Source organism: Enhydra lutris, unplaced genomic scaffold (genome assembly GCF_002288905.1).
Source record: "Enhydra lutris kenyoni isolate GAN:26980312 unplaced genomic scaffold, ASM228890v2 scaffoldscaffold8, whole genome shotgun sequence".
NCBI classification, from domain to species: domain Eukaryota; kingdom Metazoa; phylum Chordata; class Mammalia; order Carnivora; family Mustelidae; genus Enhydra; species Enhydra lutris.
Window position 1 is genome coordinate 36585458 of NW_019154092.1, and position 20487 is coordinate 36605944.

The following is a 20487-nucleotide window of genomic DNA, read 5'->3' on the forward strand; positions in this document are numbered from 1 at the left end:
TTTTGGGACTTCAAAGAAAAGACTAATAAAGCTCCCTCAGACATCTTAATTATCAACTGTCCCTTTTCCTCTTTGTATGTGAAGAAAAGGAATATTTTGGAGTACTCACCCAAAAATATACAGACCATCATTAACCCACAGAATATTGTCAGATAGGGCTATTCCCCCCACCTCAGAGCCATTCCTGACACTACCTTTTTAGTTAAGTTCACTGAAGAAATAATCATAGGATGCCCTTTAACCACCCTTGTATTTTCACCAAGGGTAAAACTGTAAATATTTATACTTATAGTCACTATGCCTTTGGGATAGTTCATGACTTTAGAATGCTAGGAAACATTAGCATTTTCTTATCTAGAGGGAGGATAAAATTAAAGATGGCTCCTTTATCCAAAATTTACTAGGTGTCGTACTTTTGCTGGCTGCTCTGGCTATTAAGTGTTCTGGGCATTCCAGACTCAACTCGCTAGAGAGAGACCAAAAGAAACCATCTCACTGTTATTTCCACCAAAACCATGCACTCCAGGAAACTAATAGGCAAACCTCTGTTGTGGTTCAAAAGGATGTTCTCCCAAATGGATAACTTGGAAAAACTGACAAGAGATACCCAACAATTGGCCCCAGAGAAGGACTAACAGTATTGGCAATCTAGTAATTGTTCATTCAATAAAAAAAGAGAGAACTCTGGTTTGAATCTAACAATTTGGCCCTATGAGAAATTCTAAAATTCTCACTATTTACCACTATACCTTTGGCATTAAACCATTAGCTTACTGACAATAACATTCTTGAACCAATATTGGTGGGAAAATATTAATATGGAAACAAAAACCCCTACCTCACTTGTCACATCTGTTTAAATTACAATCAAGGAAATCCTGTTCACACAAATGGGTTTCATACAGTTTCCCCTATCTCATTGTTATAAATATGCTTTAGTAATGGCTTGTGTTTCCCCCCCCCCAACAACTGGACTGTAATTTTCCCTTGTAGACAGGCCACTGCTTCTTCGGTGGCTAAAATTCTTTAGAAAAGATGAACCCTACATGGGGAATCCCTCTTAAACTCTACAGTGATTAGGGAACCCATTTTACTGGTCATGTGCCTTGACAATGCTGTGTTGTTTGGTTGGTTTGACAACAGTTTCATTGTACATATTGTCCTCAATGTTCAGAGTCAAATGCACTAATGGCACTACCAAGACTCAACTTGTAAAATCTGTAGATCTCCCTAAATACCCTGGCCAAAATCATTGTCATTGATCCTTCTAAATCTCAGATTCACTCTGAAACTCAGACTCTCACCCTTTGAGATAATCCCAAGATGTCCAATGTACTTGACCCCCAATTCTTTTGACACACAGTTAATACAAATATACTTAAACATTGTAAAGGTCTAATTGCTTCTGTAAGGAATAACCCACCACCCTTTACCCAAGAAATCTTTTCTCAGTGTAGACTTTAAGACTTTAAACACCACACCTTGCAACCTGGAGATCTTGTCTATTGAAAAGACACCTCCATGAAGGATTCTTTTGAACCTCACAAGAAGGGCCCTTATCATGTATTGCTAACTGATCCTTGTGCTACCAAACTCCAAGGAATAGACTCTTGGATTCTTGTGACCCATCTAAAGAAAGCACCAAACTCTGACCAGACCTACACACCATCTGGTGAAAGTAAAAATTTCCCAGAATTGAAGCAGCAGACAGCATCTGATGAGAAAGCTTCCCCAACATGTCCAAACCAGGTCTGTCTGCCTTTTCCTTACTGTTTGCTTCTTTTTTGTGGAAAGAAACTGCCCTTCTTCACATTTCCCAAATCCTTGAAAAAGGGGGAATCTTTTCCCCCTCCTCCCAATTATAGCCTTTCAGAATCCACATCATGACCCTGTGACAACTTTCCACTTGCTTTTTCTGAAGGGTTAGAAGGGTTAGAAGGGCCAGAATTCACAGTCTTTCATCTGAACTATTATCTGACTGGATTGTTATCCAAATTTGCAAATGTATAGGCTTTATTATTGGTTAATATTTGTTTCCAACATTTTTTGAGATACTAATTTATTATATCCTTGAATGTTTGCTATTTTTGAAATTAGTTCATCAGGTATTGCTTCATATTTGTACCTGCACTCCATCTTTCCAAATGCACTTGGTTAATTCTTTCAGTGAACTCTTGCAGTATTTACTATTTTGCTTTCAGTGCCTGCTTTAATCTGGGACTTCCAGGAGGCAAACGTGACTCTAGGCTTTCCTCCATAAGAACTTTTCTCCCCTAAATTGGAATAAGTGCCAATAAAAATTTTCAGTTGGTTACTTTCTGATCTAGGATCCCAGGTTAGAACCTTCAGACAATTTGGAATTGTTTTATTACTTCTGTTCTGTATAATTACTTTAAGTTTTCTATTTTGATACCTGTCAAACTTTTGTAAAAATGATGTACCCAATAAGGTGATCTTCAATGTTTACGATCTTAATAAATATGGACTATGGATGGGAAGTACCTGAACGTTTTCCCTCCTCACCTCCCTTGTCATCTAAACATGGTCATAAGTGGTTTCCAACTGCTTTTGCAATTACCTTCTTATGTAGAACATGACAACCAAAAATGCCCGTTCTGGCACTGAGGGATAATACCACTAATGTGGTAGAAAACCTGAATTTTGATCAGTGATGGTTCCAGAGAAAGATCTTGATCAAAAGTGGCAGGGCTGGGGGCGGGGGGATGTGAAAATTATCAGAGAAATCTCACTTAAGTAGAGTTGGGAGGCTAGAGGGTGGCCCATACCACTCAGTATCAGTTATAGGAAGAACTGAGTATCAGCAGGACAGAATTAACAAAGACCTCAGCAAGAAAATATATACATTGAATCTATAAGAAATGGACTACCCTTGCAACTCAGCCAATGAGAAACTATCATCACCCTGAACTGTTGGCTTTTAACAAAGGACTTTCATTCAAAACACCCCCTCCCAACTTCCTCCTTCTCTATAAAATAACATTTGTTTGTTAGGCTTGCCTATGAGTCAGCAGCAGTGAGGAGGAGGACACAAGGGGGGATATTAGAAGGACAGCAGAAGTCTCTAGACTTCCTTAATGCCAGGTTGGCTGACTACAGAGTTGGTTAGGGGTTAAACCAAATACAAGGTTACAATGACATTCCCTAATGCTTCAGAATATATTAATATAGGAGGTAGCCAGGTATTGGGAGAATGCATAGGTCTAGGAAGTTGCAGTGACTGGATATATTAGCACACCAAAAAAATAAAGTTTGAAGTGTTTGGAGGAGATTAGTTTTATTATTTATAATAAGGATGATTCAATACATTTATAATTAAACCTGAACTTATTTTGTTTCACTTAAATCCATGTGAAAATATTTTTAAGCTCTTCTTCTGTTTTTGACTGACTTTTTTGTATTTAGGTCAGTACAAAAAATAATTCAGGCATCTGAGATAACCCACTACCAAAATATCTGTATCTCTGCTATACTGCTTATCACAATTTGCTGCACATTTAGTATTCTCCTAGTGCCCCAAATCTCAAGAATTTTAAGAACAGAGGCCCAATTTTATTCCATTCTGCTTTTAAAGATTTACTTCTTTGAAGGGGGTGGGGGAGAAAGAGCACACAAGTGGGGGAGGGGCAGTGGGAGAGTGAGCCTCTCAAGCAGACTCCCCCCTGAGCTGAAATCAACTAACTGCATTTTCTTTATGTAGAATAGTATTTCATATATACTAAGGGATTAGAAACAAAGTAAGAAAAAGCTTGAATAAGAGTATAGATAGACTATGGTAATAGCTGGCTCAATAGCTTGCTGTTGTTTTAGTTCAATCATTTAACCTCTATAAAACTTAAATTTTCTATTTATGAAATGAGTAATAGAGTTATTTTCAAGGAATCTGTGACCGATAGTTAGAAACTATAAAGAGGAAAATTTAATCCCATTGTAAGAACATCCTTAAAAATAATTTAAATTCCCTAAAAGCTCTATTTGTCCATTTCTAGAAGCAGAGTACCTAAATCAATTGAAGTGGTCAAACACAGTCTTAATGAGCATTTGGTAGGAACATTGAGCATTGAAAAGAAAATTTCAACACTGGAAGAACAGTTAAGGTAAAAGTCTTTTCCAACATGGCAGTTGGTGATAGCCAACAATTCTTCCATGGGATTATTGTAGCACTGCAAGGTTTTGTGCATAGCACAAACACTTCAGTAATTGGCCCTACTTCCAGTATTGCCTCCAAGTGGTAATTTCTTTGTATTCCATTTTACTCAAATTCTAGGTGGCAAAATATCTTTTCTACTTCCTGGATTAGTTGTAAGGATAATAAGATAAATGTTGAACAGGAGTAGTTACAGAAGAAAACAAAATGGTATTATTCAATGTGTTTCAGTGGTGTTCGCTACTATGCCCTACTGTGACATAAGTCTTAATAACTCAACTGTATAGATTATCTCTTGCATGTGAGAGACTGTTTGGAAACCAACAAGTCACCATCTTTTGAGCCTGATGCATTCCTGACTATGTTTGGCTGCAACTGAAGCTAGCTCAGAAAAATAAGGGTATATACATGCAATAGTTTTTCAAATTGTTTATTTATAAGTTTTTCATTGTTTCCAGAGCATAGCATCTCAGAGTTAGAAAGCACTCCAGTTTATGTGGGTTTCTCTCTTATCACTTAGCACTTTATCTAAAAATAGGTAATATTGTCCATCTTTAGGCATACTGAACTAATGAATGCTCCTTTAATATATCGCATTGGTCAGCTATTGTCATGATAATGCTGCATGACAAAGCTACTCAAATTTAGGAGCCTGAAGCTACTAGTATTCATGGTTTTTCTACTTCACCAGTCTGTATGGTGGTTAGAGCAGATGTACTTTAGGCAATGAGTTTGCAGGACTTTGTTCTAGTCTTTGATTTGGGTTTAGGTCTGTTCCATGTGTATCCCTCCTCCTGGGACCAAGGGTTACCTGCCTCATCTTTGTGCATAGCAGTGCCTCTTAAAAGACTTTGACTCAGAACTAGCAGGCTGAATCATCTGCCTATATTTTATTTACCTGAACAGTGACATGGCCAAGCCTATACCAACGGGAAGGAGAAACATCCAGCTATCCATGATTACATTAATACCCAATGTGGCCAGGTAAGTGCTCATACATACTTGTAGACTTCATGATAGAAATACAAAGGATTTCACTTTCTACCAAAGCATAATTCTAGATGACTTTTTGGTTTTAGTATTTCAGTTGTTGCAAATATCTTCTTATATTGAGCGAAATTTAACCTACTCAATCTTCTTCCAATTAGGTTTAAAAGTTCCCCTGAAAAGAAGTATATTTTCCCTTGGATAACATAGCTCTTTTAAGTAACTGAAATAATTTCTCCATTCTAAATAGCCCCAATGGCTTCAGCCCTTCTCCACCACCATAAGCCCATTATCCAAATGTCCCTTGAAACAAATGAATTTATCAATATATGGATTTTAAATAACCTTAATATTTTATAAATATAGAAAGAAACCATGTATGCCCAGTGGCTTATATATATGCCAGTTAATGCAGTTTTTTTAAAAAATAGGTACATCAAATAGATGACATCATAAACATTTCAATATATACATTCTTTAAGTACAAATGGAAAACAATGTAATGAAGATCTGTGCATCTATGACCTAGGTTTTCGACTGTTAACATTCTCCTTTATTGAATCAGAACTTTATGAAACATGAATCATCACATATGTAGTTGAAGTTGACTTTGTATTTCTCCCCATCCTGGAGAAGTAGCCATTAGCTTAAACATTTTCTAAAAAAAATTTTTTATATCTCAAGCCACAAAGTAAAATTATATATAGCAAATAATCAATCTCCTATAGACCACATTTTTTTGTGATTAGATAAAAAAAAAATCAATAAAAAGGATAAGAACCTATGTGAAAAGAACGCCGCCTCACATACTGACCGCAGCATTCTGTTTAAGTTAAATGTGTTCTCAAACCTGACAGAGGTGCATTAAAGTTTCCCATTATACAGGCTTTTGGATTTATGCTCTTTAGATTTATATATTTTTCTTGAATTTTATAGGCCAATATTTATCTTTGATTTTTTTCTATTGCAAACTGACATTTTTATACCTTAATAATGCTTTTTGCAATAAAATCTACTTTGCCTGATTTTAATACATATATACCCACTTTAGGTTTGGTTACCTTTTTACTATTTTTTTTTTCTAATCATTCTCTGATTTGTCAACTTTCTGTACTTTTAGGTCTCTTCTAAACCAAAGTAGTACAGGTTAGTTTTGTTCTTTTATTCAATATAATGCCAATGATTTACGTGACTATTTTGGGAGAAATAACATATCCATTTCCATTTATTTTGATTCCTGACAGGCTTATATTTATTATGTTTCCAATTTCTTTTTTCTTTTCAACTTCAAAATTATTATTTTGATATTTCCCCTTTACCCTCTGCTAGTTTTTAAGTTATATTTCTAAGAATTTTTTTTTTAAAGAACAGTTTTAGGTTTACAATAAAGAGGAGTTTTATGCCTGGCACTTGATATGTTTATATTTCAACATGATTATATTTAAAGTATGAAATGAAATAAAATCTCCATCCTCTTCCCAAATATACCAAGGCTTTTAAAGGTTTTTACTCTGATTCCTTTTGCCCATTTTACTTATAAATGCCACATAGTATTTTAGTCCTATATTTTTATATACACCAACAATGCTTTCCTCCTCCTTGTTCTTATCTACACATTTGTAAGTTAATGTACTAGATAATACTACATCTTGGTTATGTCACCCATTCCACCTAACTATCTTTACCCTTGGTTCCATGAGTATATATATGTTAAGTAAACCTTCCTTTTTTATGTCGCTAAAGTTTTTAAATAAAAGCTATCACCAGATTAGGGTCCAAGACAAGTTTTGCACACATCTGAGGAAGAATAAATTATTCTGTTAATTTTATAATCTTAGATGACAATATTATATCTACACTTAAGTTTTTATATTTAAAAAAATTAAAGGAATGTTAAAATATTCTAGTTGGCAATAAGTTACATTTTCCTGCCAATTCTTTTCTTATTTAATTTCTCATCACTGTTGCAAATTTCTTCTTGTCCTGTTTGAATTATTAAACTCTTCTTTGTGGTTAATGTATTTGAGATTAAAGCCTAAATTGGCCTCAGAAACTGGAGAGATCTAAGAAAATTACCTACCTGACCAGCAGTGTCCAAAATGTCCAAATAAGCTGGCTCATCATCAATCCTAACCTGGGTCTTATAAGCATCTTCTGAAAAACACAAGACAGAGTTTACATTCAGATATATTCAACTGAAGAGGCATAATTCATTTTTAGATTTCATAACCAAGAATTTCTAAATAGGTTAAGTAAGAGAACGAGATATTGTAGTCGAATACACCAAGTAAGAAGGTTATAACCCAGGGAAAGAATGGAGAGTGTTTCTGCTTGAAGTCAGGTTTATTTCTCCTTCATCAGGAGAATATTATGATTTGAGGTACATTGGTCATATTACCTACAGAACAAATCTTGAAACAAATTCATCAGTTCTTTTTTTCATCTTGCACTTCAAATTTACATTTCAACATCATAGTCAATGAAAGACTGAAAGCTTTTACTCTAAGATCAGGCACAAGTTAAAGATCTGCTTTAACTTTTATTTAATGCAGTACTAAAGTCCTATCCAGAACAACAAGGCAAGAAAAATAAATAAAAATCATCCAAACTGGAAGAGAAGAGATAACTAACATGATCTATAAATAGAAAGCTCTAATGATTGCATGGAGTGGGAGTGCAGTGGGGTTGCTGTTAGAACTTCTAAAATATTCAGCATTTACAGGATACAAAAATCAAACACACTGAAGTCAGGAGTCTTTCCATACACTGATGATAAACAATTTATTTTTTTTTAAGATTTTATTTATTTATTTGACAGAGAGAGAGATCACAAGTAGGCAGAGAGGCAGGCAGAGAGAGAGAGAGAAGGAAGCAGGCTCCCCTCTGAGCAGAGAGCCCAATGCGGGACTCGATCTGAGGATCCTGAAATCATGACCTGAGCTGAAGGCAGAGGCTTAACCCACTGAGCCACCCAGGCACCCAATGATAAACAATTTAAAATAAAAGAAAATGTTTTCACCTATAGTAGCATCAAAAGGAATCAAATACTTAGGAATAAACTTAACCAAGAAGGTAAAGAATTGTATACCAAAAACTATAAAGTTTTAATATGTTTTTATACTTCTTAACCTGTACAAATTTATATATTCTGGATTCTAAACATTTACCAGGTAGGATTTTAAATATTTTTTCCTATTCTGTAGGCTTTTTAACTTTAATAATGGCACTTGGTGCATGAAAGTTAATTTTTATGGAGTATAGTTTCTTTTTTTGTTCATATTTTTAGTGTCCTAAGGATGTATTCTAAATTCAAGGTCATGAATATTTAATGCTCTGTTTTCTTCTAAGAGTTTTATAATTTTAGCCGTTGCCTTTAAGTCATTGATCCATTTTCAGTTTATTTTATTTAGCAGCTTTCTCTTTTTAAAATTGTTTTAATAGAAGTTAAATTAGCCAACATAGCCATCATTAGTTTCAGACGTAGTGTTCAATGAGTCATCTGTTGTTTATTTTATTTATTTGTTTTAAAGATTTCACTTATTTTTCAGAGAAAGAGATAGAGAGCAAGCATACCAAGAGAACACAAGCAGGGACAGTGGCAGGCAAAGGAGAAACGGGCTCCCCACTGAGCAAGGAGAGCAATGTGGAACTCCATCCCAGGACCCTGGGATCATGACCTGAGCTGAAGGCAGACGCTTAACCGACTGAGCCACCCAAGTGCCCCAGTTGCATATTTTTTAATATATTGTTTGGTAAGGATATAAATTCATTCTTCTGCATATAATTCTGTTATCCTTCATTTTTGTAAGGTTGGTACTGATGCCCCCAATATCTTATTTGATATTTCTTTCTTAGTCAGTCTAACTAAAGGTTTGTCAATTTTGTTCAACTTTTTTTTTTTTAAAGATTTTATTTATTTATTTGACAGACAGAGATCACAAGTAGGCAGAGAGGCAGGCAGAGAGAGAGAGAAGGGGAAGCAGGCTCCCCGCTGCCCAGAGAGCCCGATGTGGGGCTCGATCCCAGGACCCTGGGATCATGACCCGAGTTGAAGGCAGAGGCTTTAACCCACTGAGCCACCCAGGCGCCCCTTGTTCAACTTTTTGAAGTAACATAGTATCATTTTCTCTTTTCCCTCTATTCTCTATTTACTTTTCTTCTAATCTTTAGTATTTCCATCTTTCTATTTGCTTTGGATTTAGTCTCCACCCCCCCGACCCCCAGACTGCTGGGGGTTAAATCCTGGCCCTACCAATACCAGCTGTCTGATTTTAGGAGGAGAAAATCATTTGGTCTCTCTAAAATGCATATTACTCATTTGAAAATTATGATAATATTTGTATGTAACTTATGGAGTCTTCAGAGGATTCAAGAAGACAATGTGTGAAATGTATCCAGCATAGTGCATTGTGTATAGAATATGCTTTATAATGCTGTACATATGGTTTTTGTTTTTAAGAAATTTGGACTCTATCATAACATCATTATCAGATATGCATTTTGGAATTCTCAGTGGGGCTGAAATGTGGCGAGTAGATTTTAACATGGGAAACTAGAAAGATTACATTTATATCAGTAATCTAGGTGAGAAAAGATGGCGGTCTATATTATAACAATGGCACTAGGGTGGAAAAAGAGCTGGCAGATTTGCAAGGTATTTAGGAGGTTGAACCTGTAGCACTTAGTAATATATAGAGAACAAGGAAGAAGGATGATACAAGAGTAGCTCTCCAATTTCTGGCACTTAAAGGTGGGCAGATAGCTAGGATGTTTACTCAGAGAGGGAGGAAAGGAGGACCACCACAAATGCAGCTTAGAAAGGACTTTGCCATGACTGTATCATGGAAGTGGAAACAATGAGTACCTTGGTCTGAAGCTCTGGGGAGAGATCTCAGAGTCTTATTTCATTATATCCAAGTCTTTCCTCATTTTTTCCAATCGTAATTGGAAACATGGTTGGACCTCCTGAGCCTGAAATTCAAACTTCTAGAATCTGGCTATAGCTTCTCTCTTATCTGCATTTATATTGTAAGTAAAGAGCAAACTGAACTACTACTAAAAGCATTTAGAACAGCGTTGAATTTTGGCACCATTTCAATACTTATTCATATTGTTGATTGTGAATCACAAATGAGTTATTTTCAGAAACTTTTGGTTTACAAACTAGTAATGGTCAACAAAGGAGGTGCTTTTTAAATACACAGTATTGAGCACCTCCCCCAAATTAGATTTTCACTAGCTGCTAGAGATATGAAGATAGACCCCCCACACACACACACATGCCATCATGTTCTCTACTACCAAGAACTTAAACAATCACAGTGGAAGACACACAAATATGCAATGAGATGTTAAGAAGAACCCTCAACTCTATGGCCAAATAATCTCTGACAAAACAGGAAAAAATATACAGTGGAAAAACGACAGTCTCTTCAATAAATCATGCTGGGAAAATTGGACAGCTATGTGTAGAAGAATGAAACTTGGCCATTCTATTATACCATACACAAAGATAAACTCAAAATGGATAAAAGACCACAATGTGAGGCAGGAATCTATCAAAATCCTAGAGGAGAACATAGGCAGTAACCTCTTCGACATCAGCCACAACAACTTCTTTCAAGATAGGTCTTCAAAGGCAAAGGAAACAAAAGTGAAAATGAACTTTTGGGACTTCATCAAGATCAAAAGCTTCTGACAGCAAAGGAAATAGTCAACAAAACAAAGAGGCAACCCAGGGAATGGGAGAAGATATTCGCAAATGACAGTACAGACAAAGGGTTGATATCTAAGATCTATAAAGAACTCCTCAAACTCAACGCACACAAAACAGATAATCACGCCAAAAAAGGGCAGAAGACAGGAACAAATGCTTCTCCAAAGAAGACATACAAATGGCTAACAGACACATAAAAAAATGTTCCTCATCATTAACCATCAGGGAGATTCAAATCAAAACCACATTGAGATACCACCTTACACCAGTTAGAATGGCCAAAATCAACAAGACAGTAAACAACAAGTATTGGAGAGGATGTAGAGAAAGGGGAACCCTCTTGCACTGTTGGTGGAATGCAGGTTCATGCAGCCACTTTGGAAAACAGTGTGGAGATTCCTTAAGAAATTAAAAATAGAGCTACCCTACGACTCTGCAATGCACTACTGAGTATTTACCCCAAAGATATAGATGTAGTGAAAAGAAGGGCCATCTGTACCCCAGTGTTCATAGCAGCAATGGCCACAGTCACCAAACTGTGGAAAGAACCAAGATGCCCTTCAACAAACGAATGGATAAAGAAGATATGGTCCATATATATATACAATGGAGTATTATGCCTCCATTAGAAAGGATGAATACCCAACTTCTGTATCAACATGGATGGGACTGGAAGAGATTATGCTGAGTGAAATAAGTTAGGCAGAGAGAGTCAATTTCACTTAACTTGTGGAGCATAAAGAATAACACAGAAGACATTGGGAGATGGAGAGAAGTGAGTGGGAGGAAATCGGAGGGGGAGACAAACCATGAGAACCTGTGGACTCAGAGACAAACTGAGGGTTTTGGAGGGGAGGGGATAGTGGGTTGGGTGAGCCTGGTGGTGAGTATTATGGAGGGCACGTATTGCATGGAGCACTGGGTGTGGTGCATAAACAATGAATGCTGGAACACTGAAAAAATAATTAAATTTAAAAAAAGATTTAAAAAAGGGATGCCTGGGTGGCTCAGTTGGTTGGGCAGCTGCCTTCGGCTCGGGTCATGATCCCAGGGTCCTGGGATCGAGTCCCACATCGGGCTCCTTGCTTGGCAGGGAGCCTGCTTCTCCCTCTGCCTCTGCCTGACACTCTGTCTGCCTCTGCTCCCACGTGCGCTCTCTCTCTCTCTCTCTAACAAATAAATAAAATCTTAAAAAAAAAAAAGATTTAAAAAACTTATAGGGCATACAGCCTACCCCTTTCTAGGAAATTCATTTCTTATGACTATGCTCCAGAAATAAAATTGTGAGAAGTCTAACTAGGAGGATGGTCAATCTGGTGTGAGCAACTACCATCCATCCTGAACACTGTTCACTATACGCGCAACCACACAATCTATTTTCCATTCCACTGCTCTTTGTACTTTCACTGATCTTCCTCTTACACAAGAGATATCTGGTGGATTTTTTTTTTTTTTTTAAATGCATGGGGTTGTTTTTCCATTTCATAGGGAAATAAGAATAGTTACTGTGAAAAGGACGCTATGACCGGAGAATCACATGTGAGTCTTTCAGATTTCATGTTTGTTTATTTAACTCAAAGGCCCCAAAAGGAGCCTGCTGAGGCCAGGAGCATGCTGAGTAATCCAGAGGAGAACGGCTCTTTGTGATTATCTGGGCCCTAGATAAACCCAGCACATGAAACGTATATCAAATAAAAGCTTCTCCTGGGATTAGAAAACCCCTTCAAAGAGACTTGATGTGAATTGGCTGGAAATTAAGCCAGGCCTTCTATCAAGATTTCTTTCTCTCTTTTAAGAAGTGTCTATCACAGTACACATTCCAGTGTTGTGAATCTAGGTCACCTCCCTGGCCTCCACAGAAACTAATCCCTTTCATTTCCTTCCAATAAACAATCTTCCCTCCTGTTTCCATCCATCCACTCCCTTTGAGACCTCCCATGTAGAAATGCAGTGTCAAAAATACTCTTTTGAATACATATAAACACCTCCCTGAATTTCAATCATCCGCCTATAGATGCAACCCTGGAGTGAGCTCATTTATCTTCCAAAGCAAGAGGCCAATGTATACAAAGCCTTATCGGGCAAAAATAGTAGCAACTGCCTGCTATGTTGTCTGCACTGGAAAGCACAAGGGAGCTAGATTCTTAGAGGCATCTCTAAAATTCCACCTTAAAATGCTACTCTAAAAATTCGTTTGAAAACACTGGTGTTTGAGATCGTGGCTTCTTTTAGGTCTTCTTCACTTTCCTTCTCCAGAATTTTACAGGAGGAAATCACCAAAGAGCTGTATTAAAGTCTCACATCCATCAGTAAATGTTGGTGTTACAAGGGGACAACCACTTAATCTTACTTGTAAGATGGAGTTAATAGAACATGCTAGTCATTGCATAGGAGTTCTAGAAAGATCAACTAAAGTGGACTATAAAATGGTGGAAGGAAGGAAGGATGGATAATTCAAACTCAAGGCATATTATGTAATAACTTTAAAAAAATATTGCTTCAAGTTAACCATAAAATCATATTAAAGCTAAACCACTTCTACTTTAGCCATTTGTATTTACCCATGCAAGAATGTTTCTCCCCCCAACAAGTAAATCAGAGGATTTGTTAGGACAGATTTACAATAATCTTCCTCAAAAATAAATGCTCATAATTAAAAAGCCTTATGATGTTCTGAATAATCGATACAAAAAATTCCTTTACAGAATATATTTAAATATCTTTAAAATATGTTGTTGTAAATATGAAATTGGGATCATTTAAAGCCACAATATGTAACTGAGAAAGAAACATTAGGTTACTGTTGAATTTTCACTTGAGGACTTTTTAAAAAAAAATCTTAGGATACTATGGTTTACTTGAAAACTTTAAATGTATTATAATACATTCAAATGGCACACTAAAGAAATGCTTCTGTGACTCTGAAGTAATATATATCACTAAAATATTAATCATCAACCCAATTCTTTAAATAATATAAAGGATCAGATTCAGATCATTTATAACTTTCTCAAAGAATTTCTTAAATCATCCTAATTGGGTGTTTAGATGTGTATAAAGCAGAAATATCTTGGAACAAAGTACACTGCAAACTCTCTCTTGAACAGAAAGGGAAATCATGGCTGTATCAGTATTGATACAAATCTAATGTATCAATATGTGCTTAAGTATATAATCTGTGTTTCACATGCTGATAGGCCCAGGATCTATCATGTTGACAAAGACAATTGATTTCTATCCATACAGTTTGAAATCTTGGGAGAATACATAAACAGGCAATTGCACTGTATTGTAATGACTGTTAACAGAAGTGTTTGAAATGTGCTTATTTAGAAAGGCAGAAGACACCCAGCTGAAGTTGAGCTAAGGTCAGTCCTCCAAAGAAGCAGATAGAAAACAGGGTTTGCAAGGGGGAGGCCTGGTAAGAGGCCAAGACAGGCAGGGAATTGCATGGACTGTAACACAACGCCTCCTCTTGAAAGTAAATATTCAGTGAAATCTATTAAAGGTGTATATGCCTGCTGGATTTGAAAAAGGTTCTGAAAACTGGCTGAGTTTGGCTTCAGAAAAGCTTCAAAATGAATGAGAACACATTTTCCTACCATGGCAATAAAAGCTGAAGATAGAGGTGTCATTAGAAACTAAGTCCTGGAAATTCATGGGAATTATAAGGCAGAATTTAGATTTTTTTTTTTTTTTCTCATGCTATAAAATTGAGGACTGAGCCAAGGACATCTGTGAGGGGTAAGGGGTCTGTGAGGATACTGGAGTTACACAGCAACTGAAATCTTCCCTACAGACATAGAAGCAGATTCTAGTGGGATAGTTCATACCAATTAGCATTTTCCTGCTGCTCCCAGGGAAATGTCCAATGCCACTGCTCTGGGAAGTTTAACTCCAAGGGAGACAATCACATGCATTCTATAGGGTCCTCATGTAGATTTTCTATATCAGACCTTTTGAGGTGTTGCAAGCTGGAGCGTTTCCTTTGGAAGCAGAGGACACCTGGAGATTTGCACCTGCAGAGGGCCACTACTGAGAGAGGCCATTCCAAACAACAGCTTCTCATAGCAAGGATAAGCCAACAGAGAAGTCTTTGAAAAGAGGTAATAGTCCTCTTTAGACCTGTAGCCTGGCAAGAGATTGCAGAGACAGTAGCAAGATCCATGTTCTTTTCCAAAACTGTCATCTACAGAAAATATTTCAGGACGTCCACATCCTTTCAATGTTAGAGCCTTCTAAATCTTTCCTTTCAGCCAGATAGAGAGGTTCATGGGAAACTGGATTCTTTGGCTGTCTTCTGTTAAATAGAAATGAGAGGTAAAAGGATTCAGCTATACCGACATTGAGCATTTCAAGTGCTTTGTATCTACCTCACTTCTCCTTATGGAGTGAGGGAAAGAAAAGAGTAGATGTTCTCCTCTCCCCAGCTCCTTTAGCAAGAAATGACATCTCATTTCTACCTTTCTTGCCCCTATTTCCCATCAACATGATGGATGGCTACATGATCCTAAGGCCATGATCTGTATAATGGTTGTCTCCCAGACTTTAAAATAGAATGCATTTATATACAGACTATCTCTTCACAGAAATAACTAGCTTTTATGGTTAGAACAATTGTGGGAGTGCCACAATTGATGGATACCTCCAGAAGGGTTCCATGAACTTTTGGAGCCCACAATTACAATATGAGAATATCTGATGGCAGAGGTTTAGTTTATACCAAGACTCTGGTTTCTGGGAAGGGGAAATAGATATACTTTTCCCTATGCTTCCTGCTACATACAACATAAAATCATGAAAATTATTTCTAGAACAAGCTTAAGACAACTCTGAAAGTTGAAAAGGAAAAGGCAGCCTGGCTAAAAACTTCAGGATCTAAGGAATAACACAGTGGTGAGTTCTCTGGGTTTCCTTTTTGCCTCACAGACTTGAACCTGAAAAAGCTGGAAGCCTGGAAACACCAATGGGTACAGACAAAACAAGAAAGCCCAGAGAAATGAAGCAGAGCCTAGAAAGACAGAACACATTTAGACTATAACCGATCTAACAGTGAACCAATTTAGAACTGTTCGACAAATTAAATACTTAGCTCTAAATAGAACAAAACATGTGCAGACCTTATATGCTAAAAGCCATGTAACACTGATGAAAGAAAATTTAGACAATCTAAATACAGAGGCATACCATTTTTATGCTTAGAAGACTCAACAAGTAAATATGTGGATTCTCCACAAATTGTGTAAAAATTTAACACAATTTCTATCAAAATCTTGAAAAACTTATGTGTATGTGTGGATATGGGCACCATTTTTAAGTCTTTTATGAAAAGAAAAAGGAACTAGAGAAGCTAAAATATTTTGAAAAGTAGCAGGAATCAGTTTTCCTGAATTCACAACTTACTATGTAGCTATAGTAATCAAGACTACACAGTATTGACACATAGCTCAATAAAATAGAACGGAGAATTTAGAAATAAGCCCTCAAAAATGTAACTACATTTTGACAAAAGTGCAAAAGTAATTTAGTGAAGGGAAGAGACTTTTCAACAAATGGTGTAGGAAAAATTAAATATCCATGGGCAAAAACAAGCAAACCTTCAACTAAGTAGCACCCTATATATGCCAATTAATCTAAAAATCGATCATAAGCCTCAACATAAAACTACCAAACTTTTAGAAGAACCTAGGAAAAATCTTCATGATCCAGTAGTATGCAAAATTTTAGACTTCACATAAAAGTTCTGTAAAATGAAAAGTTTATAAATTGGACTTAAAAATTTTAAGACAGCTTTTGCACTATAAAAAACCCTATTAAGATTTAAAAAAAAAAATACTAGAATGGGAGAAAATATTTGCAAACCAAACATCTGATGAAGGACTACTATTTAGCAGGTACAAAGAACTCTTAAATCTCAAGAACAATCTATTTAGAGAGAGAATAAAAGACATGAAGAGACATTCCATGAAATAGGATACATACATGGTAAATAAGCACATAAAACACGTTCATGATCCCAGAGTTAGAGCCTGGCTTCGGGCTCTCTGCTCATCACAGAGTCTCCTTTCCCTCTCCCTACCCACCGCCCATCCCCCACCTACTCCTCACCCCTCGCTCATGCTCTTGGTCTCTCAAATAAAATCTTAAATAAAATCACAATGAGCTATTACTACATACCTATCAGAATGGCTTATAAAAAAGTGACAACACTTGAGGCTGGTAAGGATGTGGAAACATGAGATTACTAATAAATTTTTGGAGGGTTGCCTGGGTGGCTCAGTCAGTTAAGCATTTGCCTTCAGTTCAGGTCATGATCTCTGGGTCATGGGATCGAGCCCTATATCAGGCTCCCTGCTCAGTGGTGAGGGGTAGAAGGGGCTGTTTCTCCTTCTCCTTCATGCTGATGCTCTCTTACTATCTCTTTCTCTCTCTCAAATAAATAAAATCTAAAAAAAAAAACAAAACAAAACAAAAAAAAACTTTTGCAGTGTATATTTCAAAAAATATATTCCACATTTTGGGGCACCTGGGTGGCTCAGTTGGTTAAGTGTTTGACTCTTGGTTTTAGCTCAGTCATGATCTCATCGGTCATGAGATTGAGCCCTGCCTTGGGATTCCTGCTCACCAACTATTTTCTCCTTCTGTCCCTCCCCCAACATTTGCACACGTGTGCATACTCTCAAAAATAAATAAAATCTTTTACATATATTCCACATCTATTTATATTCCACTTAGAATATGTAAAGCAGCAATTGCATTCTTGGACATTTATTACAGAGAAATGAAGACTTAGGTTCTCATAAAGACACACTAATTTGTTTTTGCCCAAGTTGTTTGTAGTAGCTTTATTCCTAATAGCTAAAAATGGGAACAGGTCAAATATCCTTCAGCGTGTGAATAATTATACAATCTGTGGTATACCCATATCATGGAATACTATTCAACAATTTAAAAAAGAATGGAATGTTGATACATGCAACAGCCTTGATGAATCTCCACAGAATTATGCTAATTAAAACCAGCCCATTCCAAAAGGTTACATATTCTATGTTTCTGTTTATATAATATTCATGAAATGACACAGTTATAGATATGAATGACAGATTAGTGGTTGCCAGACATTATGGAGGAAGTGGGTGTTGTTTTCAAAATCTACATAAAGGATCCTTGTGGTCATGAAATTGTTCTGTATCTTGACTATCTGTATCCTGATTGTGATTTTGTACTAAGTTTCAGAAGTACTACCATTGAGGGGAACTGGGTAAGGGGACATTGCATCTCTCTCTATCTTACAGTGCCATATAAATTTATAATTATCTCCAAAAAAATAGATATATCAATATCTGCTTATGTATAAAAAGTTCCAAACTCTCAAAAACATTTTAGCAAGATAGGGATAGAAGTAGCTTGCTTTATCTCTAGTACTGAGTAGCTAAACAAAACTTAAAGCAAACATTATGATTAATAGATAAATACTAAAACCATTCACTCAGGGTGAATACAAGATGAGAATTTTCATTATAAATACTTTATGTTGGTAGTCCCACCTGTTGAGTTAGACAAAGATGTGACCAGTGTAAACAAATTTAGAAAGGAAAAATGTTGGGGTGCCTGGGTGGCTCAGTTGGTTAAGCCTCTGCCTTCGGCTCAGATCATGATCTCAGGGTCCTGGGATCGAGCCCCACATCAGGCTTTCTGCTCAGCAGGGCATCCTGTTTCCCCCTCTCTCTCTGCCTGCCTCTCTGCCTACTTGTGATCTCTCTGTCAAATAAATAAATAAAATTTTAAAAAAAAGGGAAAATGTCACCATACATAGAAAATATCTTTTGGGCTTTTGGGCATATAGAACTTTTCAAAGATTCTATAGATAAATTCATAGATTGAATAAATCAACTTAGTAACTTATTAGTAATCAGTTTTCTGGGAACAAAGTCAATAGAGGAAAAAATCAACATGCAACAGAATAAGTGAAATTATGGTATTAACATAACATCGAAATATCAAATCTTAAAGAATAAATCTTGCAAAAGTTTTGCAAGTCTTCTTAGGAAGTTGTAAGATATTATGAGAAAAATTAAAGATGAAAAATAACTAGAAGTATATGCATGTTTATGAATTGGTAGTTTAAATATTTTAATGAAGTCAATTTTCCCCTAATTGATCTATAAACACACATCAGAGTTGGATGGTGGGGGCACGTGGATAGATTCACCAACTAATTCTAAATTAATATGGAAATGCAAATGGCCAAAAATAGTTGAGACAATCTCAAAAAAGAACATAAGCTCTACCATATATCAAGACTTACTGTTAATCTACAGCAATTAAAACAAGGTGATATTAGCATACAGAAAAATCAACTGACAGAATGAGAGCCCACATACTAATGAACACTTTTTTTTTTTTTTTTTTTTTTTACAGGACAGAATTGGCATTTCAAAGCAGTGGGAAAAAGAAAGTATTTTCAATAAATAGCATCATCAAACAGGTATATATATTGAGCAATGGAGGCTGACTGCTATCTCACAATATACATAGAAATCAATTGCAGTTGGTTTGTATGTAAATATGCAAAACAAAACCTCTCAGAGATACTATAGGATAATACCTTCATCATTTGGAGTGGCAAGACTTTTTTTTTTTTTTTTTAAGATTTTATATATTTGAGAAAGAGGAAGTAGGGAGGGAGGAGGAGAGAGCAGGAGCAGTGGGAAGAGGCTGGGGGAGAGCGAGACGTAAGCTCCCTGTTAAGCACATAGCCCCATGTGGGGCTCTATCTCAGCAACCTGGGATCATGATCTGAGCCAACGTCAGACACCCAACTGACTGAGCCACCCAGGCATCCCTGGCAAGACTTCTTAAAAACTAATATAAATACTAACTATAAATTGAAAGGCTGACAAATTAGAACACATTTATTAAAATTGCGAGTACATTAAAACAACAGATTGGTTTATCAAAGGCACTATTAAGAGAAGGAAAATATAAGCCGTGGTGTGGAATAAAGTGTATGTATCAACAAAAGACTCATACTCAGAATGTTTGAAGAATTTCTACAAATCCTTCAAAGAGGCAATCTCCAAAGATAAGCAGGCAAGACACTGGGGTTTTTAAGTAATCATATTTATTTTATCATTAAGCACTGAAATTGTGCTTAATATATATTTTCATTATGTTATTTAAATCTTGTAATAACCACATGAAGAACTATTCTCACCTCCAGTTACAGAGAAAAAGTTAAAGTTCATAGAAGTTATGTCATTTGCCCATCATCATACAACTTGTAAAAAGCATGCTATTGCAGAGAAATTTTCACTTATTCATTTATGAATACTACTACTAGGAATACAAAGATCAGTAACACATGGCCCTTGTCCTTAAAGGAGGACACAGTGGAGGTATAACTGAGTCCATTTGGGTTGGAGGTTGGTGAATAGGCAAAGACTTCATAGGAGAGCTGACCCTTGGGCTATCTTAGAAGTTACCTCACTGATAAGGGTAAGGAAAAAAAAAACAAAAGTATCCTAGATAAAGGGCAAAGTATCAAAAAGAGTATGAAGTCTCTTCCTCTTCCTTCCCTTCCTTGGGGGTTAGGAGGCATTGATGGTGACACCAGGGG

The 20487-nt window shown here is 36.4% G+C and overlaps 1 protein-coding gene across 2 annotated transcripts in view; it reads right to left on the reverse strand.

Annotated features, from left to right (window-relative positions):
- The window catches only part of LOC111142616 (Ras like without CAAX 2), a 387413-nt gene that overhangs the window by 248189 nt on the left and 118737 nt on the right, over window positions 1–20487 (reverse strand). For both annotated transcript variants that reach the window (XM_022495923.1, XM_022495924.1), the window contains exon 3: window positions 7233–7306. In XM_022495923.1, the coding sequence (XP_022351631.1) occupies window positions 7233–7306 (74 nt within the window). The remainder of the gene's footprint in view (window positions 1–7232; window positions 7307–20487) is intronic.